The following is a 27,401-nucleotide window of genomic DNA, read 5'->3' as shown; positions in this document are numbered from 1 at the left end:
GAGGCTCAAATAAAACCTCAGGGGTGGAGACGTCCGTGGCAGTCCAGTGGTTAAGGCTCCATGCTGCCAATGCAGGGTGAACCAGTTTAATCCCTGGTTGGGGAACTAAGATCCTGCGTGCCACACCCAAAAATAAATAAAAACAAAGATGTAACCAAACCAACCAAACAAACAAAAATCCTCAGACTTTCTGGTGGCGCATTGGCTAAGAATCCACCTGCCAATGTAGGGGACACGAGTTCAATCCCTGCTCCGGGACAAGTCCACATGTGGAGGAGCAACTAAGCCTGTGCAAATAACTACTGAGCCGGTGTGCCAGAACTACTGAAGCCCGTGAGCCCTAGAGCCTATGCTCTGCCACGAGAGAAGCCACTGCAATGAGAAGCCCATGCACCGCAACAAAGAGTAGCCCTCTGCTCTCTGCAACTAGAGAGAGCCTGTACAAAGCAATGAAGACCCAGTGCAGCCAAAGAACAAACACACACCAAAAAAACCCTTGAGGGTGGGCCCGGAAGCAGAAGGGTCCAGCCCAGTTGAAAGATGGCCCTTCCCCAGGGCAGCCTGGGGGGTGCCAGTCTGACAAACCCAAGTCCTCACTTCTCTCCTCCTCCCTGGGAGGCTGGGGTCAGCTCCAGGAGGGCAGGACCTTTGTTCCCCGGAGATCTCCAGGCCTAGAACAGGGCCTGGCATGCCAGGTGCTTCAGGCTGATTTGGTGAATGAATGAATGATGTCATCTCCTTCAAAACGCTAGTCACATCCTGCTAGCGGTTCCTAGAATGGCTGGGGAGGACAGTAAGAACGAGGCTCTCCATCTCATTCCAGGCTATGCTTGGCCAGTCATGCTGTGTGACGTGGGCTAGTTCTTTTTTCATCTCTCTGAGTCTCAGTTTCCTTATGTTTCACATAGGAATGATAATAACACTTTTCTTCTAAGGTTCTCACAAAAGTTCAGTGAAACAAGCATGAGGGCCTGACAACCTGCCTGGCACGTAAACATGTTTGGTCACTGGTGGTTCTTATTATCATCAACAATAGGATATTCTTTGGTCCTCTCTCTCACCAGCCTGGGTGTCATTCACCTCCTCTGACCCTCTGCTCCAGCCTGCTCCTACCCTTGCCAAGACCTGCCTCTTGCCCCTTGTTTTCTGCCTCTGCACTTCTGCCTGTGGCAGTTCCCCTTCCTGGACTGCCCCTGGCTTCTGCTCTGCCTGTCCACGTTTTCGGACTTAGTGATAAAGAACTCGCCTGTCAGTGCTGGAGACATAACAGACATGGGTTTGATCCCTGGGTCAGGAAGATTCTCTGAGAGAGGAAATGGCAACCCACTCCAGTATTCTTGCCGGGAGAATCCCCATGGACTGCTGGGGACCAGGAGCCTGGCGGGCTACAGTCCATGGGGTCACAAAGAGTCAGACACGACTGAAGCAACTTAGCATGCATGCATGTCCACGTTTTCACTCCCATCAGAGGTCCCCTCCTCCAAGATGTCTTCCCTGACTAGACCTTCTGCCTCTGATCGCTCAGGCATCCTTGTGGCCCAGTGTGTATCACCTGTCCCAAAGCGGGTGCCACCAGCGACAGAACTAGGGCTCTCCCCCTGCAGGCTGGGTGACGGTCTGCTGCTGATGCCAATGTCAGCCATGTTGAGTTGCAGGCAGCCCATGGCTGGGCTGGAGTTGAGACCTGGAGGCTGCAGAAAGCCCTCAGGCACTCTGACACCAGCTCTCATCTCACTGGCCTCACCCTTGCCCCTTCCCATGGCAGCTTGTGGGCCTGCCTGAGGAGCGGCTGTCCACAGAAAAGGCTGGGTCATTGTGGCCTGCCTCCTTTGCCATCCCTCTGGGTCAGGCAGAGGCCCCAAGGCTTCACAGGCCCCTGGCAGGATGTAACTGAGGGTAACTGGGGCCAATTTGTTGCCAGGAGCCCCCATATGGGGGAGAGGCAGCCAGCCAACACCAGAGCCCTGATGCCAGGCACCATCCGTGCCAGCAGATTGCATCTGACATCACAGCCGCCCCCTTGCCGGTGACCACGGCAACTGGAAGCCTCCCCCACCTCTCCCCACCCCCAGAACAGCCCTCCATGTTCCTTCCAGCCATGGTCTTCCTGTACAGAATGTAAGCGGCTGTGTCCGGGTGGAAGGGTATAACGGGGTGGCATCTTTAATCTCCTGCAACTGCAGAGCTGAGCTGCACAGTGGCTAGGAACAGGGCTCTGGCACCACACAGATCAGGGTTCTGGGTTCAAATCTCAGCTCTCCCTCATCCTAGAGATGCGTTTTCAGGTGAGCCGCTACCTCTCTACTGTGAATGAGAATCATGACGGGACAGGTGTCAGAAGGCCAGAGGGAGGAGATAAAGAGTCCTCGGGGCTCGGGGTGACACGGTGAGTTGCAGCAGTTACCACTGCTGTCCCTCAAATGCATGCGGGGAGGGGCCCAACCTGGGTTCCAACCCTGGCTCAGTCTCTCCTGAGCTGTGGGGCCTCGGCCAGGTCACAGGACCTCTCTGAACCTTGGTATCTTCATCTGGAAAACAGGGCAACGACCCACACCTTCCCAGCAGAGCTACCACAAACAGCACACGAGGCACAGGGCCCAGCACAGGCCAGGCAGAAGGCCCCCATCATTTTTATCTGTATCCCTCTTGTTTTGTCCACTCCTAGCTCCCAAATCCTGACACTCCAGGACCTGTGGGCCCCCTCTTCCCTTCCTCATCCCCAGGCCTGCGGTCACTGTCACAAGGTCCCATAGTGTCCCTGACCCATGCCCAGACCTGAAGAGTGGCCTGGTGGCCCAGGAAGAGTGCCCATGGGGCACTGGAACGGAACCTTGGGGGGTGTCTCTGCTTGCTGATTCTCAGCTTCCTCATCAGTGACATTAAGCAGCAGTGCCTATCACCTCAGGCCTCTAAGGACCGTAGGGCAAGAAAGGGCTTTGAGGCACCCCTGCTCTTGCTGCCCTCATAGAAGTCCCCCCCAACTCTGCTCTTTCTGAACCAAGGTCAGCCCCTCTGCCTCCTAAACCAGCCATCCTGCAGCTCTGCCCACCCCTGAACTCAGGCCACACTGTGGCCAGGCCAGCGCACCCTTGCCAGGGCCCCATGGATTCCCGGGCCTGGATAGAGGGGGTGGTTAGCACCCTGCCCCCTCTGCCCCAGCAGTCCCCAGGCCCACCAGCCTCCCTACCTTAGCAGCCCGGCCCTTGTCCATGCAGTCAGGGTTCTGACAACGCAGTCCCTTCTCTTCTTCCAGGCTCCGGTCTTCTGCAAAGGAGAGGAAAGGAGGGTTACTAGTTGGGCGGGGCCCAGGGAGGGTGCGCCCCAGGCAGGAGCACCCTGGCTCCCCGGGGCCCAGGAGCCTCCTGACCAGAGGATGGGGTGGGGCGGTCTCCTAAATGCACCCTTCAAAGGAGGGCAGTGTCCCTTTCTCTTTTAAATGCCAACTTATCTGCACAGGAATCTGTGTGCAGAGCCCTTTTCTTGTTGCAGCTCCCTAGGGAAATTATCCAGATTCCAAGGGGAGAAAACATCTTTGGAAATGAACTGCTCCCTCTCTCTGCCCCACTGGTGGGGGGTGGGGAGGGGAAGGGGGGTGGCTCAGTGACCTTGGGGCCCCAGGGTTCCTGGGGGATTCCTATAAGACAGTGAGGGAAAGGGGGACTCCAGGGGTCCAAGATCCCTTCCTACTCCTGCCCTGCACATCGCAGCCTCTATGGATGGTCTCCCCCGCAAGAACCTAGGGTGGTCCCTTCACCCGCTGTCCATCTTTGACCCAGAACCTGGCCCCCTCCAAGCTGCCCCTCTTCCTGGGGTGCAGCAGCAGAGGGGACAGGGAAGTGGGGCAAAGAGGCTGCCCACCCCGGCCAGCTTGCAGGGCCAGGGGAAGGGGTGAAGAAGAGCGCCCCGACATGGGGACAGAGTTTGGACCCCCACAGCCCTGATTCTGAGACCGGCGTCTACCTCCCATCTCAAGCAGGCCTTCCCCAGAGGAGGGAGAGGGCTGAGCCCCCGCCTGCTGAGGGGAAGGAGCCGGTCCCTGCCCTGCCCTTGATCTCCCCCCTACCCCCACCAACTCCCCGGCCGGCCCGCGATGCCCCTCGCCAACGCCCCTCCCCGAGCCGGCGCGGAGGCGGCCAGGCCAGTCGGCCTGCATGGCGGGGCCGGGCCGGGCCGGGGGCCCCGCACTCACCCATAGAGGAGGCGTGGGGCGGCCGGGAACGCGGGAGGGGCTGGGGGCGCTGCGGGTCGGCGCGGGGGGCGACCGCGATGGAGGCGGAGGGGCGGGCGCCGGCCGGGTGCCTGGGCAGAGGCCGGAGCGCTGCGCCCGAGGGACCCTCGGCGGTGAGAGGCGGGGCGGGGCAGGTGGGCGGTGGGAGGAGTGGAGTGGGGCCCCGCCTATGGGGTGGGACTCTGGGCCCCGCCCCCCGCGCCCCTCCTCCCGGCGCCCCGCTGGGCAGAGCCTGCACCCTGCAGCGCGGGGCATCAGCAGGGAGGACGCGGCGCACCCTCCCCCTCTCTCTGAAAAGTCGTGGGTGTGACTAAACGCCATCCCTCCGCACCCCCCCCCCACTTGCTCAAGCCTCCCAGCCACCTCAAAAGAAAACACCTCTGTTTTTGATGTGATTGGGAGACATTTTCTCAATCTCCTGGAAAGTGGGAATGAAGGCATTTTAGACAGCTCTGCTATTTCTCCTCGTCCGAAAGGTACCATCTCAGTGGAAATGATGCCTTCTTGTAGATAGGCACGCAGGTCAGGACAGCTCCCGGTTTCCTTTGCCACCCACCCCCAGCAGAGGCCTCTCTTCTCATTTAGAGATGCTATCAGGGATGGGGGTAAGGGTTCCATAAGTGCAGGGGACCTGGAGACTAATGTTTTATTACTATGATCTTGGTGCTGTTTAGCATTTTTAAAACTTTATGAAAGTGTAAAATAAATAGGTATAGAAAAGTGCAGCTCTCATGAGTACACAGCTTAGTAAAATTTTCACAAAAACGTATTCGTGCAAAATAACTAGCACCCAGGTTAGGAAGTAGAGCATCACCAGCCTCGATGTGGAGGTCTCCCTCATGGGGGCTGTCAGCTTCTCCCCTCTGAGGGGATGGTCCTGAACTCTCTTTTGATTAGTTTTGCCTGATCAGTTTTGCCTGATCTTGTAGTTTATGTAAATAGCATCATGAGATACTTGGACAGCATCTTAATGGTTACAAAACACTTTTAACTACAGAAATGGAGCCCTGGGGAGGTGGCAAAGACTCTCCCAAGGGACTCAGTGTGCTCCTAAGCCTGCCCAGACCCCATCGCACCTGGAGGTGGGTGCTGGGGGGCCCTGGGTAGATGAGCCCCAGGTATGGAAGTTTCCCCTGGGGCCCGGGTCTCTCTCCCAAAGGCTACCCTGGTCCCTTCCCCAACCAGAGTAGGGTACCTGCCCCCTTTCATGGACTGGCCCTTAGGGACTCACGGGTGACCAGGACCCCGTCCCTTCCCTCGCAGACTCTTGGTGGAGGGAACAGTGATGGGTCCCAGGTCTCCTGGGTTCTCTGGATTCACTCAGCAAACACACAGTAAGTCCTTGGAGGGCCTACCTTGTGTCTAGGCCTGAGCTGGGCCCTGGGAACTCATTGGTGACCCTGACAAGCCTTGAGGAGCTCATGTGGGGCCCAGTGGGCAGCAAGGCCCTTTGGAAAGCAGCATAGGGGGCTGTCGAGAGGAGGAGGCTGTGTGCAAGAACAGCTGCACAAGGGTCTCCATTAGTGTCCTGAAGCTTCCAGGGTGAGAGGGAAGCGACGGCACAGTCCCCCAGTCTGCTCTTGGTGAGTGTGAGCCTGGGGTTCTGAGAAGGGACCCCGCTAACTCTCAGAATTCTCAGGCCAGCCCCGCCTCACTCGGTTCACAGAATCACACAGTTCTGATATCCCTCTCGGAATCTCTGCTTCTTCAGCTGTCTGAAGGGTCAAGGACACCTGTCCTGACTCTAGCTTGGGGGCAAAGGTAGCTGAGGTGGGAGACAGCCCTAGGAGGACCCTAATGGCCCTGCCCCAGCCTGCCTGCCAGGACGCAGCTGGCTTGAGGATGGGGTGGAAAGCATGGCCCTTCTCTACCACCCAGCAGCATCCCCTTTGTCACCTGGGCTTCCAGAGACCTGGAGACCTCAGCCAGCTCTGGGGGAGTTTCCCATGCACCCTCCTCAGTCTGGGGAACTCAGCCAGATGAGATCTGCTTGTGTATCTGAGTCCCTGGGTTGTCACAGCTCAGGGCTGGGGTTGGGTTCTAACATCCTTTGTCCCAAGACTTCTGGATTCTGGCCCTAAGCTCTGCAGGCTCTGGGCTACTTCCTCCCCCACAGGGACCTGGAGCTGCCTTGCCAGCTCTCTGGGTCCTGCCATGACGGCTCCAGGCACTATAGGGCCAGATTGCTCTCAACTGCCATGTGGGGCTTGTGGTTCTAGAGTTCTTTGTCCCGGTTCTTCCAGACACTGGGGTTCTACCTGGCTGACTTCTCTGGCCTACAATACCCCCCATCTGTTTTAAGCCCCCCTCAAGGTACTCAATCTGCTTTCTAGACCCCCCCCCACCCCGCCGTGAACTGCTTGGTCCCAACCCTCTGGAATCTAATTTCCCTGAGCTTTGCATTAAAGCTACAACCTCCTAGGGTCTATGCGTGTTTCTCTCCCCAGAAACTCCAACCACAGGAAAACCGCTGAGGACCCTGATAGCTCTCAAGGCCCAGATAGGGGCCCCTGGGAGCTGGGGAGGAATCAGGCACTGGGACAGGCTGTCCCCCACCTCCAGGACTGCCATGGGCTCCCCCTCAAGCGCATTGCCTCAGTTACAACCCTGCAGAAAGAGAGCCCAGTAAGGGGGAGATGTTGTCCCACGTGGCACTTATCCTGGACATAGTTGACTGGGACAGAGAAGCCACCTGGTCCACCCTGTTCAATTCAATCTGTTCTCTTGAGAATTTGAATTGAGACGGGCAACTGCTAGTGGGCCTGGAGCTCTGAGATCATGGAGAGTCTGAGTGGGCAGAGAGCCCCATAGTCAATGGGGAGTAAGACCAAGGGGACCCATAGGAGCAGCTAGTCAGTGGAGACAGCCCTGGAGGTGAGAGGCAGGGAGAAAGTGGTTCTGTGACCGTGGGGCAGCTCCCGGGGGCTGCCTCCACCTCCTGCTCTCGCTCCCCTCAGGGTCCCCAGCTGGGAATACCACTCTGACTTGAGTCAGCCTGTGCAGGTGTCTGGCTGCGGGCCCTTAGCCATCTCCAGGCAGACCTGGAACTTAGAACTTGCCACCCATCCCAAGGTGCCAGAATCTGTCTTTCTCAGTCTGAAACAGCCCAGCTGCCTTCTGGCCTCCATGGGCTCTGTGGCTCCCCAGCCTCCTCGGGAAAGTCAGGGCCCCTCGGCCAGGCAGACCAACCCACACGCCAGCATCCCCCACCCTCTATCTTAGTCACACGATGCCGTTCTCCCTTCTCCTCCAGCACGGGCTCCACCACAACTGGCCGACAAGGCGCCTGGGCAGAAGCCGGCCGGCAGACATGTTTTGTTTGGCCGAGCACAGTGCTTCAAAAGAATTTGACTTGGTTGCCAACTTTAAAAAGTCAGATTTCACATAAAAATCCAGATTTCTGGCTTCCATGGACAAACCAGAGGAGCCTGGCAGCTCCGGACCCATATTCCTGACGGCTCCAGTGCCCCGGTCGTGTCTGCCTGAGACGGGCACACACCCTTCCACCCTCCACAGTCCCCACCACTCCCTATCGCCTCACCTCAACCCCCTCCCTCTGTTACTCACTGGGGTTCCTGGGACGGAAATGAGCTTCTGACCCTGGCCCAGCCCTTCCTGGCTCTGTTCCTCTGCCCCTGCCATATCCTTCTCATCGCCGTCTGCTGTCTACTGACACCCTGCCCACTCTCGAAGGCCCAAGTTGAATACAGAGAACATCGGAAGGCCTCTGGATCTCAGAACATCCAAATTCCAAATGAATCACTCCCTCTTCAATCCCATTGTCCTGGGATGGGCCTTTGAATTGACTTTGGACCTGTCTTCCCCACTGGACCACTCCAGAAACACCTGCCGATAGCAATAGTTCTAACCTTCCGGGCACCCACAGGGCACTGTGTGCTTATCCCACACGGTCTTATTTCAGAGTCAAACCCTCTGCAGCATGGTCTAACTCTAAAAATCAGCCACTGGCCATTGCAGCTACTAAGCATGTACAAAGGGGCTCGTCCACACAGATGTGCTGTGCATGTGAAATACACCGCAGAAACTGAAGCCTTAGTGCAAAAAAACAGAATGTAAAATCTCATTGATGATTTTTTTATACTGATTATATGTTGAAATGGTAATGTTTTTGGAATTTATTAGGTTAAATAAAATGTATTATTAGAATTCATTTCACTTGCTTGTTTTTGTTTTGCCTTTTTATTTATATGTTTTATTTTATTTGTTTTTAGCTGTGCTGCACTGCTTGTGGGAACCCCAGCCCTCGGCAGTGAAAGTGTGGAGTCCTAACCGCTGGACCGCCAGGGAATTCCCTGTTTTTTTTTTTTAATATGACTAGAAAAAAAAATGTAAATGAAAGCAACTTCCCTGGTGGTTCGGTGGTTAAGAATCTGCCTGCCAATTCAGGAAATGGGTTCAATCCCTGGTCCAGGAAGATCTCACATGCCACGGGGCAGCTAAGCCCGTGCACCATAACTCCTGGCCCAGTGCTCTGCAGCTAGAGAAGCTAGCACACTGAAGCGAAGTGCACATGTGGCCAAAAAAAAGTAAATAAGGAAAGTTCTAGGGGCTAGCACTTTTCCAAACAGTTGAGAGAGGGAGGTTTGATGGTCATGCCCATTTTACAGGTGAGGAAACTGAAGCTCAGAGGGTTGGGCAACTTGCCCAAGGTCATGCAGCTTGTGAGATATGAGCCTGGGACTTGAGCCTAGAACCATAAGACTCCAAGTTTGTACTCCTAACTATTAGGCCACACAACCCCTATGGTGCCCCCATGGTTCCTGGCACACATATGTGCTTAGCACATGTGAAATGATCTCTTCATTGTCACATGAGTGCTCCCTTTCCCTGGGCTTTCCCTTTCCCTTTCTCTGGGCTGAGACAAGTGTACAAGAAACCACCCTTGTCATTCCTCAGAGGAGCCCCTTACCTGTAAGTCTCCCTTGACACCATGAACTCTTCTGTCTCAAGGAGACAGAGCTTTCTTACCCACTAGCTCCCAATCCCAAGCCTGGCCAAGCAAAGGCTGCCCCTCCCCGGAAGCAGCTGTGGCCTTGAATGCCCCCTCCCACGCAAACCCAACCCTCCTGGGAGCCTGTCTCTGGTTGGGCAGCTGCTGCGGGCTCAGCTAGAACTGAACCCCATCATCAGGGCAGCTTGCAGAAGGGCAAGATTTGACCCAAAGCTGCCCAAGAGCCAGAGGGGTGTGTCCTGAGCAAATGCGTGCTGATCTCAGGAACCACCCGCCTCTCCCAACTGAAGATACTGATCAGAACATCATAGCGGCCTGGGAAAGAAATGTCCCCCTTCTAAAGCCCCATGTAGCATCGTGGGGTAGGGCAGTCAAGTGGGGAACAGCTGGAGGAAGGAACCTGGACCATGGCCTCTGATTCTGTTCCTCACTATAGCCCAGAACAAACAATGGCATTGCCTCCTGAAAATAGAGACCCCCATTCTCTGCCCTGCCCACCTGCATGCCTGGACTCAGTAAGAAGACATGAGAGGACACACCAGAATTCCTTTCTGGGGCCACAGAAACTGTCCACACAGTTCCTGCACACCAGCCTGGGGCTGGCCAGCCACTTCCTATGGCCGAGGCTGCTGTGGGCACTTGCACATTTGTCCACCACCGCAGACTTCCTCCCCAAGGTCCTTGGAGGAACTGAGAGTGGCCAAGGGAGGAACAGGAGCAGGACTGCAGAAACTGGTGTGAGATTCCAGTTCAGGACAGTCACGCTCCGCGCATAAGCTCCCTACCCGCACCCCCATTGCGGGGCTGAGCCAGAGCTGAGGCCCACCGCCCACCCCTGATGGGCCCAGGCCAGGCGCTGGCTGGATGCAGAGGACAGAGCCCACACAGACAGCTGTGTGCCCGGCTCTCCCACTCGCCTGCCTCAGCTCACCCGTGAGGCCTGCTCACACGCTGTGACCCACCCACCATGTGCTGGGGCCACAAGGCAGGGGGTTGTGACAGTGCACAGGGCCTGGTCCTGCAGCTCCAAGGCAGAGGACGGGAGTTGTGGCACTGTGGATCTGGACACCACCACTCAGCACGCCGCTGAGCGCTGACTACCCTTTCAGAGCAAAGGGGACTGCAGGAATCATCCCTGCCTCAAAGAGGGGGCATGGAGATGCTGGGAGCCAAGGGAAGCCTTGGCACGGGACATGTCCCCTCTAAATGCTAGTCGTGGGACCGGGAGACGGCCCTGGGGCTGGGGGAAGGGGAGGAGGTTCACAGAAGTTGCTCCAGAGCCCTGGGGAGGGGTGAGGGCCCAACAGCCGCAAAGCTTGGTTGGCACTCCGCAACGGACCCAGAGACCCAGTAAGAAGCAGGGGATCTGGCCCCTGCTGGGCCTCCCCGGCTGGAGTCTGGGACTGGCTGTGTGGTCTCTAGCCAGACCTTGGCCACCTTGCCTGCCTCTGTGGATAGGAACCTGCCAGTTGAAGCAGGACAAGGGGACAGGACTCAGACTGCACCCCGTGCCACTGCCCTCAACCCACACTCTGGTTCCAGAACGGTGCCCGGCTGGGCTGGAAGAGACAGGGAACGGTGCCCAGCTGGCCCGAGCATTCCCCTGCAGTTCTCCCACCTCCCCCTGCTTCCCTCCCAGCCTCCTGCATAGGTGCCTATGGTAGGCACTCTGGCCACCCCACCCCTCCCAGCAGCCACATCCCCTTATCCATTTTGGCCAATAGGACAGCTGGCCGAACAGGGCTCCTCACAGACAGGACACCTGTCATTTACGCCCACCAGACATCCAGTCTCCCCTCTGGGAGCAGCACCACCCTGCCTGCTGAACCCGCACCCTACATGATCTCTGTCCGTGGCGGATCCCAGGCCCACCCATCACATTCTGAGCCTTCTGGCTGCAGGGATGGGTCAGAGAAGGACCACCCCAGGCTGGGGAGTTGCTCCTAGGAAAGGTTCCCGCTCCTCTGGGTCTGCAACCTGGAGACGGGGGAAGAGCCTGGGGCCTGAGACGAAGCCAACAGAGAAAAGGACCGAGGCCTGAGACGCCATGCCCTGCTGGCTTCTGCAGGCCAGACCTGGACTCCCTTTGTCCTGGGCACTGAATTGTCCCGACAGAATCGGAGGTGCCAGCCTGAGGCTGAATGCTCTGCCAGGCTGCAGTTAAATGACCATGATAACAGCTGTACAGGACCATGTCCTTGCTTTGCGGTGGGTAGCGTTTGAAGGGCTCCATGTGTCACTCCAGGTAGTCCCCTCAGCAACCCCACGATGCCACAGGTATCATTATCCCCATCAATTTGGCACCAAACAGGCTGTTGGGCTCAGCATCCCCCACCACCTGTGCTGCCTTTATCTTTTTTTCATGTGAAATCTTTCAGTTCCCTGACCAGGGATCAAACCCACGCCCCCTGCAGTGGAAGTGTGGAGTCTTAACCACTGGACTGCCAGGAAGGTCCCACTTGCTGCCTCTTGAGGGGCTTAATCTCTCTGTGCTTCTGTTTCCTCACCTACAGTGAGGAAAATAGGAGAAATGGCACATGTCCTGGCGTCTTGAACATGAATGTTCCAGAAAGACTCGTCCCACCACCCGGCCTGGATTGTGGAGGCAGAGTCTAGCCTGAAGCTCAGCACCAGCCATTGCTGCCCCTAGCCCCAGCCGCCCTGCTTCCAGCCTAGCTGTAGGGCCCACGCTGCCCGCCCTGGCCTATTCTCTCTGCCCTGAAGCCCCCCTGGATCCTCCAGCTCAGGCACCTCTCCTCCATCAGTAGTGGCTCTCAGGAGGGGCCTGGTCCCCATACTGTTGCTCAGTAAGTGACTGGCAGCAGCACATATATGGTGAGTGTGCCGTAGGCTCTGTCCAGAAGGAGGCGGCCAGGTAGACCAGGTGTCCAAGCCTCATGAGCACCCTCCCGGAAAACTGGGCCTGCACCTACCCCCAAGGTCCTCGATGATGTCCAGGGTGGAGCTCCAGGAGAAGCGCTCCACAGCCCCCAGCTCCAGCTCGGCCAGGGCCTTAGGCAGGGCCTCCAGCTCGTAGGCACCCCGCTTCTTCCAGTAGAGAAACATCCTGAGGTCTGGGCAGGCCTCCCTGCCAGGCCTGTGCCCTCAGAGGCTGGGTAATCCCAGGGTCCCAGGTCCCCAAGGCCTGGACACAGTGGGTGTAGGGACTGCAGAGTGCCTGCAGAGACCCTAGGGCTGGCCTCAGGGCCAGCGAGTGCGGCCCTCCCCGGGGAGGGGAGCATGCTGGGAGTGGCCGGGGGCCTCAGAGCTGACCAATGGCCAGGGCCCCAGCCCCACACAAAGCGCCTTTCTTCCCCTCCTACAGACATTTTACAAATTTCAACTTCCCGGCCCCCTCGGAGCCCCCACCAAAGGGATGGGCTGGCTGTCTGTGGACCGCAGAGGCCCGGAAAAGAATCCGATTGTTCCGTGATCTCTTTGCTAAGATAAGTTTTCAGAAGAGAAAAATGTGCTGCCCCAGGAGCCATTCCAGCCCCCAACCCCTGACCTCTGACCCCAGCCCCCAGCCCCAGCTGGACCCCACAGGATTTCTTAATGAGGAGTGGAAGCACCCATGGGGTGCTATGGAATGAGCCCAAAGTTGTTTTCAGCAGCCTGACTGGGCCCCCTCCCCAGGAAGCACAAGGCGTTTCCCAGCTTCCCTGAGCAAAGACTGGGGGAGGCCTTCAAGGGTCAGAAGGCACGAGCTGTGGGCCAGGCCGAGGTCCAGAATCAGCCCTTCTGGCTCTCACCAAGGGCCCTTCCCTCGCTGGGCTGGCCAAGCTTCTCCAGCCTGCCCACCTGCCCCTGCCTGCCTTCTCAGACCGTGTCACCTACACTGATGGTAGCGCCATGCATGGAGCCTGGGCAGGCTGAATGGGTGCTTCAGGTATCACCACGGGGCTTCACAGCCCTCTGTCCAGTGGGCACAAGTTGTGGGGGGCAGGGAGGATGGAAGGCCTGGGGTGGAGGAGCTGGGTGGGGCAGAGCACAGATGAGGAAACTGGGACTCAGCTAGCAAGGAGCGGAACTTGAATTTGAACCTAGGACTATCTGGCTTCAAAGTCAACTCAAGGGGGACTTCCCTGGTGGCCCAGTGGCTAAGACTCCCCGCTCCCAATGCAGGAGCCCAGGTTCATTCCTGATCAGAGAACTACATCCCACAGGCGGCAACTAAAAGTTCACATGCTGCAGCTAGGACCTGGTGCAGCCAAGTAAATATTTTTATAAAAGCCAACTTGGGGGCCCAGACAGCCACCTGGGGGAGAAGCTCAGTGGTCAGAGAGCAAAGGAGTGGCACCATGGGGATCCAGGCTGGATGGGGAAAGAGCGCCGTGCTCAGCCGCCCAGCCAACCTCCGCCACGTTGCTGAGCCCACTCTGTGTGACCCTGCCGTGGCTCCCCAACTTTCCAGGGTGCCAAAGAAGCTAGCCTGAGTGGGGGCAGAGATGTCTGCCCCCTGCCCAACCAGATACCTGGCAACAGAGAGGCACAAGGCCTAGGCATGGGGAGTTGACAGCAAAAGGCTCTACTTTCTGGGTGGTGGGGGGGTCACCTCAGGGCTGTGGCGGGTGGGAGGGTGGTGGGGTAGCCGTCCAGGAAGCCTGCATACCCCCAGCTGAGGGATAAGGTGCCAAGAGGCAGCTCAAGTAATTCAAACCATATGCCTGCCTGCCTGCCTGCCTGCCCACCCGCCTCCTCCTCCGGCCCAGGGCCAGGGCCAGACAAATGCAGCCGGGCCCTTTGGACTGTAATCACTGGCTCCCACGAAGCCTGGGCCCACACGAGGTGGGGGGCACCCTGGCTCGTGTTTACAGGCAAGTGGCCAGCATGGGGGTGCCAGACCGAGCTCGGGGGAGTCAGATGATTCTTTCCTGGCAGCTGCGGCTGATCTCAGGGCCCACCCGGCAGAGGCCAGGGTTGCAGAGTGCAGAGTGGTCCCTGAGCTGTCACCCAGTCTAGACCCCCCTGCATCTAGGCCCAGAGGTGCTACTACACTTGGCTGTGTTTTCAAAACAGTGAGCTCCAAGGACATCACACCCAGGGGACTGGGGGAGATGTCTTCTGATCCTCAGCTTTGGGGTGAATCCAAGGAGCCCCCCATACATGCACCCACCTGTGGAGGCCTAGCTTGGGGGCTGCTGGTGCTCAGGCCCTGGGGCTGCAGAGATGAGGCCTGGTTGTGCCCCTCCCACTCCCTGGGGCACCTACAGCCTCCTCCCAGAGGTTCTCTCTGTCCTCAAATGTGCCTCCTGCTTCCCACCTCCCTGCCTTGGCTGTACAGTCCTGCTGCCTGATATCCGCCCCCAGTTCCCACGAGCATCACCCACACTCCTCTTGTCCAGGCTGGAGGCCCCTATCCCTGGCTTGGCCTCCATCCTCCTTGTGCAGGAGAGCAGGAGGCACCCAGGGACTCTGGGAAGACGTACCCAGGGGCTCTGGGAAGACCCACCCAGGCTGATAAATGGGCCCCCAGAGTGTCCCAGGGGGGCCCACCAGCCCCCACCACCACCATGAAGCAGGTGTCAAAGGCAAGCAGACACACCTGGGTCTTTTACTGGGTCTGGGGGAACTAGGAAGCTAGACAGCTAGTAACCCTGCTTACAAACGTGGGGAGGGGGCTCTTTACCACCTCTTAGAGAGCTGAGGTGTGCATGCCTGTCTGTTTTTTTTTTTCCTTTCCTTTTCTTTTTGGCTGCGCTGGGTCTTCGTTGCTTCATTCTCTAGTTGTGGCGAACGGGGGTTATTCCTTGTTGTGATACTTGGGCTTCTCATTGTGGTGGCTTCTCTTGTTATGGAGCACAGGCTCTAAGGGCACACGGGCTTCAGTAGTTGTGGCTCCCAGGCTCTAGAGTGCAGGTTCAGTAACTGTGGTTCACAGGCTTAGTCGCCCCGCACAAAGCGTGCGGAATCTTCCTGGACCAGGGATCAAACCCATGTCCGCTGCGTTGCAAGGTGGATTCTTTTTTGGCTTGTTTATATATGTATGTGTGTGTATTGGCTGTATATATACATGTATATATGTGTGTATATATATATATGCATGTATTGGCTGTGTTGGGTCTTGGTTGCTATTCTGGCTTTTCTGTAGCTGTAGCGAGCAGGGCTACTCTCCAGTTGCAGTGCGAACGCTTCTCACAGTGGTTGCTTCTCTTATTTCCAAGTTCGGGCTGTAGGGTGCACGAGATTCCATAGTTGCAGCACGTGGGCTCAGTTAGTGCAGCTCCCAGGCCCCAGAGCACCGGCTCTATAGTTGTTATGCAAGGGATTATTTGCTCCACGAATTGTGGGATCTTCCTGGACCAGGGATCGAACCCGTGTCTCCTGCATTGGCATGCAGATTCTTTACCCCAGGGAAGCCCATGTCTGTCTTGTACTCTGCCCTGTCCCCAGATGGGCAGAGTGATGAGAGTTACCATGGGCCTGATGCCATGCTGAGCACAGTTCACACATTATCTCCTTTAATCCTCATGTCAGCCCCATGAGGCCTGTACTATTAGTCCGTGTCAGAGGTCATGGTTGAGGCCAGGGGCCATCCAGAGCTGGCAGGGGACAAATGGGGGTGAACTCTAGAGCTGTGCTCTCACCACGAGGCCGCAGTGCCAGGCCCTCAATGATGCAGTCATAGGGTATAGAAGGGGCACCCTGTGGCCAGAGGGAGGCAAGATGGCCCTGAGCTGGAAGCCCACCATCCCACAGTCCCAGGTCCTCCTCTCTGCCTAGCTCTTCCTGGAAGCTCATGATCTCTGGACAAATGGCTCATACCCTCTACTTGGCTTGCCCCTTGGAGTGGGGAGCCTTGGTCCCAAGCAGGGAGACCCCAGAGATTTCTCCCTATTGCAAAGAGCTCTCACCAGCCAGGGACCAGGGCTGTGACAGGCAGAGGGTGGGGAGATGGAAACCCGAGGCTGCTTCACCCAGTTCCTGGCAATGGCCTTGGACATGGGGAGGGGGGTCAAGGCCCTGGCAAACCGCAGCTGTTTCCTTGAGAGCGGAAGTGCCACGTGAGGGCCTGAGCAGGGGGCCTGGGAGGCCCGCTGAGTAAGGGGCTGAAAGAGGAAGAGGAGCAGGTGGCTCAAGCTGGCCGTCAACTCCCACACCCGCCACCTCCCAGCCAGCCACAGTCGACAGAGACCTTGGTCGGGGGGGGGGGGCACTTTCCCTTCCTGAATTCACAGAGCAGGGGGTCCCTGGGTCCTCTAAATGCCCCTTCCTCTTCAGCCCTGGCTGGCCCCATCCCACCAGGATAGCTGAGGGCAACTCCCTGAGGAGTGGACAGGTCCAGGGGTCCTGCCTCTGCCTCACTGGCTGGGAAGCCCCAGGCATGACATTTGCTTAAGCCTCAGTTTCCACATCTGTGAAAAGGAGTGAGGTGACAAGCCACTCCCACACACTATTGTCTCTAAAAGATCCCAATCACATGGGGCCAAGCAGAGAACAAGAGCTCGCCCCCTGGGGATGAAGACCTGGGGGGTGGTCCCTGCATCCTGCCATGAGGCCCTGCCCCTCCCCTCACCAGGCAAGGTCCTTCCTGACCCTCTGCCGTCCCTTGAGCCCCCCAGGAGCAAGTGACCACATCTTTCTTCCACCTTCCGGTGTGTGGGGAGGCCTGTCTGGACCCCCAGCGCAGTCTGGGAGCAGTAGTTGAGGGGGTGGGGTGGGGTTGGCCGCTAACAGAGCTGACATTGCCGGATGGTGCCCAGTGCCAGCTGTGCGGCTTGCGTGAGAAGTGGCCTCACGGACTGTGCTGTGCTTAAGTGCTCCCAGGTCGGACTGCAGAGCCTGTTAGGAATTATGTCTGGCCGGCCAGCCAGAGGCCTGTTATATAACACAGCACGGGGCTGGCACTAGTCACCCCCAGCACCCCCACCCCCCTCTCCCCAGCCTGAGAAGAGGTGTGTCCCCTCCCCCCACGTAACACAGCAGACCTTCAGCTCCAGGTGAAGAAAAGGGTCTGCTCCCATCTACCAGAGGCCCCTGCCAAGGACCCTCCAGGGCCAGAGCGGCCGGGTGGGTGGCTCCTCATGGGGCCGGGAGTGCATGGAGACCATCCCCCCAGGCAGCAGGCATGCACCTGCTGGAGGGATGAACAATAGGGGGTTGGCATGGGTGGCACAGACAAACAGTAAACCAATCTGAAGCCTGGATACATGGGCCTGAAGCCTCAGCCACCTGTGAGTCCCTGAGCCCCGGGGCACTTGGCTGAGGGCCAGACTGACCCTTCAGCCCCCGCCAGGCCGGCCCAGGGCTGTCTCCCCAGACACCTCTTCACAGGGTAAGACTACTGTGTCCCACCCCCAGCAGAGCAGGCTGCGCACACCATACCAGGAGGAGTCTGGCCCAGTGTGGGTCCCTACTTCTGCTGGGCCCACACAGCCCTTTCTCAAACTCTCGGGGGCCCCAGGGGCTGGGACAGAGACTTGTGAGCCGTCAGGGCATGCTGGGTCCCAGGACGGGGTTTGCAGAGGGGACTGAGGCAGGAAGGACCCTGTGGTGGGCTTCTGCTCCATTCCCAGCTGGGCACCGTGGGAATGGGCACCAGGCCAGCCCCCCCGGCAGCATACCCCATAGACGGGCTGTCCCAGCACTCAGTGCGTGGATGGTCAGCACTGCTGGGGGAGAGTCAGCAGGAAGCCCTGGGCCAGGCAGGGAAGAGGGCCCTGTGGCCCCGGCTGGTAGCCTGTGCATCTTTCTCCCAGGCACTCTGACACAAACCCCCAGAAGCAGAGGCTCCCACTCGGTCAGGGACCTTGGCTCAGTCCTTGTTCTCCAGCCAGCAGCTGGGCAGACAGCAGGGACACTGACACCAGCCAAACCCCTCTGTGCGCCAAGCCCTGGACCCAGAGCCCTGGAGATGGATCTCCTTTAAGCCGCTTAGCAATGCTGTCTTTGCGTTACTATCTCCCCATCATCCAGAGCCGGAAGGGAGGCTCAAGGGGGCCTAGAGACCTGCCTGGGTCAGCCGGGAAGTGGGCGGGGGCTGCTACCAGAGTCTCCTTGCCACCACCTCCACCCTGTGTCACTGCTCCCTTCAGGGTCAGAATAGTCAAGCTCCACGTGCTACCAGGGTGCAGTCAATTCATGCCGTCCCCACCCATCGCTGCCAGCACCCTGGACTGAGACACGGGGACTCTGGGGGCCCTTTCCAGGGTCCTTCCTCTCCCCAGATGCACCGTGCTTTGGGACTCTGGGACCCACTGATCACAGCCCTCCAAGAAAATGGGTCCCTTCCTGGGCTCTCTTGAGTGTGTGGGGGAGGGTGACAGCCAGACAACAGGCCCCTCAGACCCAGGCAACTCCCCAGAGGGAAGGAGTGGGAGGTCTAGCCACTGTCCAGCATCTGGCCTGACTGTCCTCATCCACCCGTCTGCCCACCACAGCCTGGGGACAAGCACACCCTCAGGCTAGCTGGCCATGGACCAGCTGCCCACATCATTCTCAGCTCTGCCTCTAGAATGCCCTGGCCCCCACTCAGGCCATCACCACTGTGTCTAGGCCCCCTGTCTCATTCTTGCCTCTCCAAGTTGGCCTCCAGAATGCAGCCTGGCGCCTGGCTGAGATCCCAGCTCCTGCTGGCTGTGTGACCTTGGGCAACTTACTTAGCCTCTCTGGGCTTCCGTTCCCTCATCTATCCAGTGAAGATACTCACAGGGCAGCTGTGGGGATTAAAATGACTTAGTCCAGAAGAGCATCCTCCACAGTTGGTGGACAATGACCAAAAATCACAGCAAGAATACAAAGCAAATCTGAAAATGTCCCTGTTTTGATTAAAAATTCACTCCCTATCATCTGTGGGACAAGGTCACCCTCCCTGGCATGGCCACTCACACCTTGCTGGACCTGTCCCCACCCACTTCTCTCTGGTGGAGCCATCTCCCAGCCTCAGCCAGGCAACTCTGATCCAACCTCTACTGCAGGTGACCATACAGAAAGGTACAGGCTGGATCCTTCTGCACTGAGAGCCCCTTGAAGCAGCTGTGTGTGTGTGTGTGAGTCCCTTAGTCATGTCTGACTCTTTGTGACCCCATGGGCTGTAGCCCACCAGGCTCCTCTGTCCATGGACTTCTCCAGGCAAGAATACTGGAGTGGATTGCCATTCCCTTCTCCAAGGGATCTTCCCAACCCAGGGATTGAACGTGGGTCTCCTGCACTGCAGGAGGATTCTTTTCTGTTTGAGCCACCTCCCCTGAACACAGGACTGAGGCCAGCCTGGAAAAGAGCAGGTGCCAGGGATTGCTCACTGACTGAATGAGTTCATAACCAACCATTGCTCACAGGGTCAACTTCCGAATACCTCAAAACTTCGTCCAGTGAAGGTGGCCAGGAGGATCCCTGTGCAGTGGGCAGCCCACAGGCCTGAACACCCAGCCTGAGGTCAGACCTGGCCACCTCGTGGGAGGAGTAGAGACCCCAGCTAGACCCAGGCCCTGTCAGCTGGTGCGCCAGGGTTTTCCCAGCTGGGAGTGGGCGGGGGGGAAAGGAGGAAATGGAGGCCTGCCTGTATCCCCAGGGCTGTCTGTGGCTATGGCAGGGTGGCCACATTCCACTCTTGCTGCCAGCTGCTGGCCACTGCAGGCTTTCAAACCTGGCCAGACAGTCTGAAAGGCTGGGCCCTCTGGAGGGCCAAGTCTGTCCAAGGAACAAAGGCGTTTGAGCCAGGCTCCCAACCACAGAAAAGACTGGCCAGACTTCCAGGACAGCTGGGATTTCAAAATATCTATCCCATTGTTGGAACGCTGATCCCAATGGTTGGAAAGTATTGTTGCCATCCCCTTGGACATCCCTGCAGAGACCCAGGTTGCCTGGGATGGGCTTTGTCTCCTTCTTGGTCCATGGAGGCCAGAGACCTCTCCTTCCCCCCAAGGCAAGGATGCAGGCCCAGCCTACAAGACACAGTTTCTGGGCAGGGCAACTGCTGGCTGTAATAGCTTACAGTGAATGCTGGTGCTCGAAGAGCCTCCTATTGGGCCTGGAGAGGGGCTGCCTCGGTCCCGTTCATTTGTAGTGCAAGAAAAATATCTGCTAATGGACAGAGAGTGACCATGAGTGTGCAAGTGCATCTGTGTGTGTGAGTGCATATGCACACTATTGAAGATACTCCTCTCTGAGGAAGGTGAGTTGGAACAGAGACTGGAGTGATGTGAAGCAGCTAGTCGTGCAGACTAGCTGTAAAGGAGCTAGATGTGAAGGAGCAAGTGCAAGGGCCCTGGGGAAAGGACATATAATGTGCTGAAGTTAAGGTGACCAAGGTCTACTTCACCTTGCCCAGCCTAAGAGGAGTCCCAGGACACAAGACTTTCAGGGGTTTTCTTTTTTAGTAATTTTTATTTATTTATTTGGCTGTGCTGGGTCTTAGTTGCAGCATGTGGGATCTAGTTCTCTGACCAGGGATGGAACCTGGGCCCCTTATATTGGGAGCACAGAACCTTAGCCACTGGACCGCCAGGCACGGAGGTCCCGGGGCTTCTAGTTTTAAAATCAGGATATGTTGGTCACCCAAAGTGAAAACAGAGGCAGGTTTTATTTTCTGTGGATCCAAAATCACTGTGGATTGTGACTGCAGCCATGAAATTAAAAGACACTTTCTCCTTGAAAGAAAAGCTATGACAAACCTAGACAGTGTATTAAAAAGCAGAGATATCACTTTGCCAACAAAGATCCAGATAGTCAAAGCTTTGGTTTTTCCAGTGGTCATGAATGGATGTGAGAATTAGACCATAAAGAAGGCTGAATGCCAAAGAACTGATGCTTTCAAACTGTGGTACTGGAGAAGACTTTGAGTCCCTTGGACAGCAAGGAGGTCAAACCAGTCCATCCTAAAGGAAATCAACCCTGTATATTCATTGGAAGGACTGATGCTGAAGCTGAACCTCCAATACTTTGGCCGCCTGATGCCAAGAGCCGACTCATTGGAAAAGACCTTGATGCTGGGAAAGATTGAAGGCAGGAGGAAAAGGTGGTGACAGAAGAGGAGATGGTTGGATGGCATCACTGACTCAATGGACATGAGTTTGAACAAACTCTGGGAGATAGTGAAGGACAGGGAAGCCTGGTATGCTGCAGTCCATGAGGTTCACGAACTCAACTTAGTGGCTAAACCACAGGAGGATCGTGGAGTGCCCTTGATGCCCCCCACCTGTGGAAGTTTCAGAGGCATGATGTCAGAGCCTGCAGCTGTCCTTGTCCCTCAGCCAAGAGCCACAGCATTTCAGTAATGGGAGTGGACAAAGAAGAGAAGTGCCTGAGGCCGTGTAAGGGGACCCCATCCAGCCACCCATACTCATGTGCCAGGGATAGGCTCCGGACAGATGATGACCAGACATAGAAAGCACACGAAGAGCTGAAATACTCTGCTCCTGGGGGACAAATGGCTTTCTGTAGCCCCTGACAGCCTGGAGCTAGCCATTAAAAAGCAAAATGTCCAGCACGGCCAATAAATGAAATTATTTTTCAAAAATGTAAAATGCTAATCCTCTTCCACCCAGTAATTCCACATCCAGAAATGTATTCTATAGATACTCTTTTCACAAGTCCACAGGTATAAGGATGCTCACTACATCACCACTTACAGGAGTGAAAAACTGGAAATAACTCCAAATGTCCACTCACAGAGGGTCAGTTTAAAAATTAAGTATATCAATACATATCACTATCATGAAGCCGTTAAAAAGAACAAGGTGGACTTTTATATACTGCAGTTTTTAATGTCCAAAATACAGTATTAATTGGAAAAAGCAACTGCATATTTCCCTCAATTTCATGTCAACACTTTTACATATATGTGCATATTTAGGTATGTGCGCTGTGTATATATTCAGAGAAAAAATCTGAAATACAATTGGAAATAACAGAAAATCAGAACTTATAGCTTCATTATTTATGTGCTGTTTGAGAATTTTATAATGAAAATATATTACTTGTATAAGCAGAACAGGGTTTCCCTGTTATACTCCCTTTACCATCTGGTGGCTCAGATGGTAAAGAGTCTGCCTGCAGTGCAGGAGAGCTGGGTTCAATCCCTGAGTCAGGAAGATCCCCTGGAGAAGGGAATGGCAACCCACTCCAGTATTCTTGCCTGGAGAAGTCCATGGACAGAGGAGCCTGGTGGGCTACACCCCGTGGAGTTGCAGAGAAATGGACACGACTGAGAGACTAACACACATGCCAGCAGAACAAAGTATACACACATACATATGCATGTGCATACGTGCATGTATATAGTTTTTAAATTTATATGCTAACTTAAACGGTTTAAATGACCACCTTTCACTTGCATTATGGCAAAAGTGTTAGTTGCTCAGTTGTGTCCAACCCTTCATGACCTCGTGGACTGTATAGCCTGCCAGGCTCCTCTGTCCATGGAATTCTCCAGGCAAGACTACTGGAGTGGGTAACCATTTCCTTCTCCAGGGGATCTTCCTGACCTAGGGATCGAACCTGGGTCTCCTGCAGTGCAGGCAGATTCTTTACCATCTGAGCCACCATGAAGTTTCCTGATTCTTTGTCATATTCTCCTCCTCATACTCCTCCAAATCCACTCTCCAAACTGCTATCAAAAAGGATTTTCTAAAATGCAAGTCAGAAAATGCTACCTACTCTATTATAAAAATGCTTAAATGCTCATCGCCCCAAGGATGAAATCTGAATTCTGTAAGATGCTCGGCCATCCTCTCTCTGGATCAAGCACAATTTCTTTATACTCCCCCCTTCCCACAGCACCCACAAGAACCCACCCACCTCTCAGTCTTTCCAAAGTGTGTCCCAATCATGCTGCACAAAATGCCATTTCTAGCTCTTGCTTTTCTCTCTTCCTGAAATCAAACCTTTCTATCCATAGTCTTTACCTAACTGATATCACTGTATCCTTTTGGTGATGTGATTCCTTAAAAAGAATCCCCCAGATGGGTGTTATAAGAGGAACCTCTCTTATGTATGAACCCATTACCCTACAGTCACATTGCTCTGTTTAATACACATCAAACTGCTTTTCAATTTCCTGTTTTCCTGTCCTTGGCACACAGTGGTAGGATTCTAAAAGGACGGGCATTTATCTTGCTCATCACCACCAGCCCAGCCCCTGGCACAATGCCCGACAATTAATATGACCTCAGTAAATATTCTGCCAAAGCTTGTTTAAAACTTGGAAACATGGCAAAAGCATAACTAGCGGTCCTGTGTTCTTTTCCCCCTTCTTTGGCCACACCACATGGCCTAGCAGGATCTTACTTCCCCAACCAGGGGTCAAACCCACACCCCCGGCAGAGAAAGTGAAGAATCTTAGTCACCGGACTGCCAGGGAATTTACACCACTTGTCCTTCAATATCAAAAACAAATCAGTAAAGGGCTTAAAGACATAATCAGGGACTTCCCTGGAGGTCCAGTGGTTATGACTCCAAGCTTCCACTGTTGGGGATCTGGTTCAACCCCTGGTTCGATCAGGAAACTAAGATCCCACTAACCTCATGGTGTGGCCAAAAAAATGATTAATTAATTTAAAAGACACAAACAAACTGAAGCAGCAGGGGTGGGCTATTCTCTGATGTCCATGTGGCAGCCATGATTTGGGGCTGTAGCCCACATCTCACACAAGCCTGGAAACAATCTCCCCCTCAGTAAGTGAGCTGTGATGGACCTTGAGTGAACTGGACATGGGTCACTGGAGGCTCATATATTAGCGTGAGAGGCACCTGTCCATTTAACTCTCTGGCCACTCCCAGCAGAGACCCCAGCATGGTAGGTAAGTTTTGCATGGGGGTATGAGCTAGAGGAAGACTACATCAGCAGTGCAGACCCTTCCCTGGGAGGGGATGGCCCTGCAGGGAGGCCGAGTGAGTGCTCAGAGTCCTGTGTGATTCACTGTCTGCTTCCTAAATCTGTCTTGGTCCAGCCACGGGGGTGGGGGAGGGGGTGGTGGGCCGACAAAGGTCGGAATGAGGGCTCTTCTGTGAGTGCTGAGAGGTCAGCAGCTAACACACCTTCAAGCCATTTTCTCTTTGGCCAGGAACAGGGTGTTTCCCAGGCCAGGGTTCTGACGGTGGAGTGCTGGAAGCCTATTTGAGTCCACACACACCTTTCCTGATCCCCCATTGCCAAAATGCGTCACGGCGTGCATCAGAAGTGAACCTACAAATATCTATGGTTTCAGAGGAATGTCGTGGCCCTACAAAGCTACAGTTGGGAGCCTGCTCCTGGCCATCCTGCCAGTGGGGACCCAGCTTTAATGCACAAAACTGGTTTGCAAGTCTGGGGGCTGCTTTCTCACCTACCTTCTAAATCCCAGAAGAGGAAGCTGGACAGCCTCCCCCACCGCAGGCCCTCCCAGCCCCATCCTCAGCAGCCGCCAGTGGAGCAGCTCTTCATATGCGACCCTGTTCTTTCTTCTTTCAGGGGTCGGATGGCTGAAACCGAAAGCCTCCTTTCCCTGCACCTAAGTCAGAGCTGATGGCCAACCCTGCATTCCAGGCTCTCAGTTCATTAAATCACCCCTTAGGACGGAATGTGCGCCCAGCCTGCAGGAAATGTTCTCAAATGGCCCAGGCGAATTCTGCAAGTGAGGGGTCATAACCAAGCCCCTCCAAGACCCACCAAATCCCCTTTTCTCCCTCCTCTTCAACCCTCTTTTCTGAACCAGAGGAAGAAAATATACTCACCGGTTCCTGAATGGAGGCTGAGCCAGCTGTGCGGTGGAGACCCGTGTTTTGTCAGGACAGAATTCATGTTTGACCTCAGGTGGTGGCACCTTGCCTGGCCCTTGAGCCACGTGCTAGACCCGCAGTCTCCGTCCCTCTCTGCCCAGCTGCAGTCCCAACCCTGGAGGGCTTCTCCTCAACTCAGCCCCGATCTTGATTTCTCCAGCTGAGTCATCTGCACAGAAAACCACTGAACTCTCGGCCCTGCCAATCTGCCTCTCCTCCAACTCAGGCCCCCTGGGCGCTGTATGTTTTAACGTATGGACTCAGTGGCTGGGGTTTGCACCGTGTTTTCTTGCTGCCGGTTTCCTCTCCTTGGATTTTCCATCCCCAAGTACCCATGTGCTCCCTGGAACGCACTTCTCACACTGTTGGCTCCCTCGGCAGGGGCCTTCCCTTCTTTTCAGGAAAGCAGCACCACGAAGACCCTTCCCGGCTGGACTCCTCAGCGGGGAGGAAGGCCTGAAAGTTCGTGGCTTGTCCCTGCCGGGCTGACATTCACAGCCCGGAGACCAGCTCCGAAGCATTAGAAATATCCCAGGCACAGTCTGCTGAGCACCACAGCAGCATCGGGGCCAGTCGCCATGGCAACCCTTGGCTTCCCAGCCCAACACATTGTCTGCCCAGCTCGACTCTGTTAGCTGATTCCCAAGACTGCTTACTCAGCTCCCGGGATCTCCAGATTGGACCCGCTGCCCCTCAACTCCAAGTGTGGCTCCTTTCAGACTGCTCCCTCACCCCGCGGCCCACCCTCTGTCCTCTTCTTTTCCTGGCAAAGCCTTGGAACTCTTTCACTCGGCCAAACCTTTCTGGAGGCCCTGCATCACGTGGCTCCTCTACTGCACAGATGGGCCCCATATTTATCTTAGCCACTGTTCAGGCTCAGCCTGGCAGCCAAGTCTCGTTGCCTCTGCCAGGTCCCACCCTGGGGCCGAGGGCAGAGGGGCCAAGCGCTCGCTCAGGAAGAGGCAGTTACAGGCACAGACCCCCGGCCTGCTGGCTGGCTTCCTTTCTATTTGTACTCTTCTGGGAACAAAATTCTTTTTCCTACTAATAGAGTCTCAAAGATAGTCCAGGAGAGACATAACATACATCCTTGAGCCTGGTGGTTCAGATGGTAAAGAATTTGCCTGCAATGCGGGAGATCGGGTTTGATCCTGGGTTGGGATCCCCTGGAGAAAGGAATGGCAGAGGCATGACTGAGTGGCTAACACTTGGAGCCCAAAAAGAGAAATGAAGCTAACTCCCCTTGGAGCTTACTCCACTTGCTAGTGAAACAGGAAAAAGGTGCGGGCGCTTGCAGGGCCCTCCCCTCTTCCCTGCCATGACACCGGTTTCACTACCCCCTTCCAATGTTTCTGCCATTTCTTCTAAGCATTCAAACCATTTCCTGGAATAAAATGGTCTATCTATATATGGAACAAAATGACACAAATTTACATTCTCAAAAATATTTATTGATACAGAAGTTCACATGTAAGTGAAAAAAGCTGGATAGAAACCATACATACAATTGGACAAACAGGTTTGTAAAACACACAAACGCACATGTGCAGTTTAGAAAAATACTGGGTGAGACAGGTCACGGCGTCAACAGTGATAACACGGCGGTGGACTTCAGGATCGTCTCCTACACAGGTGAGCTGACTGTAGGATTTTAAAAGCAATAGTGGGGCTTATGAAAAACTCCCAGGGGCAGGTGACAACGGGTGGGAGCCTGAGCAGGACCCACAGCAGGAAGAACGGTGCCACTGCCTGGGGGCCGTGGCAAGATGTTTTCAGATGTGAACACTGAGTTTCCGCTCCGACCCAAGGTGACTCTGAGGAACACAGTCTTCCTCCTGTCTGCTAGGATTTACAACCCAGCCAGAGACAGGCCACAGGCCAGGAGTTACGGCTAGGCCTGCTGTGGATGTGTTTCACGCCTTCCTCATGCAGGGACCCGAGAGAAGCGCCACCCACCCATCTTAAAGAAGGTCACAGGCTCAAGTGAAACACCCCTCAAAGCTACACTGCCAGCTGGTGGCCCAGTCAGGACATGGACTTGGAGCTCCAACATCACAGCCTGCCATGATAACAGCCACATGGCCTCACCCAAATCTAGGGAAAGAATGAGCAGACAATCTAAAAATCACCATCCCGTGTCACTTGGTCCTCTTCATGCCATCTTCCAGGCAGAGACCTGAGTATCCGAGAGGGTGGGGACCTGCCCATCACAGGGGTCCTGATATCGGCAAGGGGGGCCCCTTGGCTCAGCTGGGGCCTCACCACGTCCTCTCCACCCCCGTATCCTCTCCAGGTGGCCAGTCTCAAGAGTTTGTTTTCTCAAAAGTCATAATCCCAAGGCCAGCTCACCTACTCCTCTCCCCTTTCTCAAACTTCAGTTCTACACTGGGGTCTCCAAGGACAAACTGGTTCCTGTCCCCAAGACCTACCTGGGGACCGATGGGAACCACAGAACTACCTTTCTTCACAAAATTAAATCAACCCTAAGATTGGAGGATTTTTTTC

General features: G+C 55.6%; 1 protein-coding gene across 3 annotated transcripts in view; it reads right to left on the bottom strand.

Annotated features, from left to right (window-relative positions):
• Positions 1 to 25,504, bottom strand: part of PLEKHG5 (pleckstrin homology and RhoGEF domain containing G5) — a 52,310-nt gene extending 26,806 nt beyond the window's left edge. The window contains exons 1-2 of one of the 3 annotated variants that reach the window (XM_027565043.1): positions 24,852 to 25,504; positions 3,188 to 3,264 (exon numbers count right to left, since the gene is read on the bottom strand). In XM_027565043.1, the coding sequence (XP_027420844.1) occupies positions 3,188 to 3,264; positions 24,852 to 24,918 (144 nt within the window). In that variant the 5' untranslated portion in view covers positions 24,919 to 25,504. Of the gene's footprint in view, positions 1 to 3,187; positions 3,265 to 4,189; positions 4,343 to 24,851 lie in introns of those variants that run through there. The other 2 variants (XM_027565039.1, XM_027565041.1) reach the window with 2 other exon arrangements.
• Between the last annotated feature and the right edge of the window lie 1,897 nt (positions 25,505 to 27,401).

This window comes from Bos indicus x Bos taurus, chromosome 16 (genome assembly GCF_003369695.1).
Source record: "Bos indicus x Bos taurus breed Angus x Brahman F1 hybrid chromosome 16, Bos_hybrid_MaternalHap_v2.0, whole genome shotgun sequence".
Lineage (NCBI taxonomy): Eukaryota > Metazoa > Chordata > Mammalia > Artiodactyla > Bovidae > Bos > Bos indicus x Bos taurus.
The sequence above is the reverse complement of the archived record's forward strand: the minus strand, read 5'-3'. Positions and strand labels throughout refer to the sequence as shown.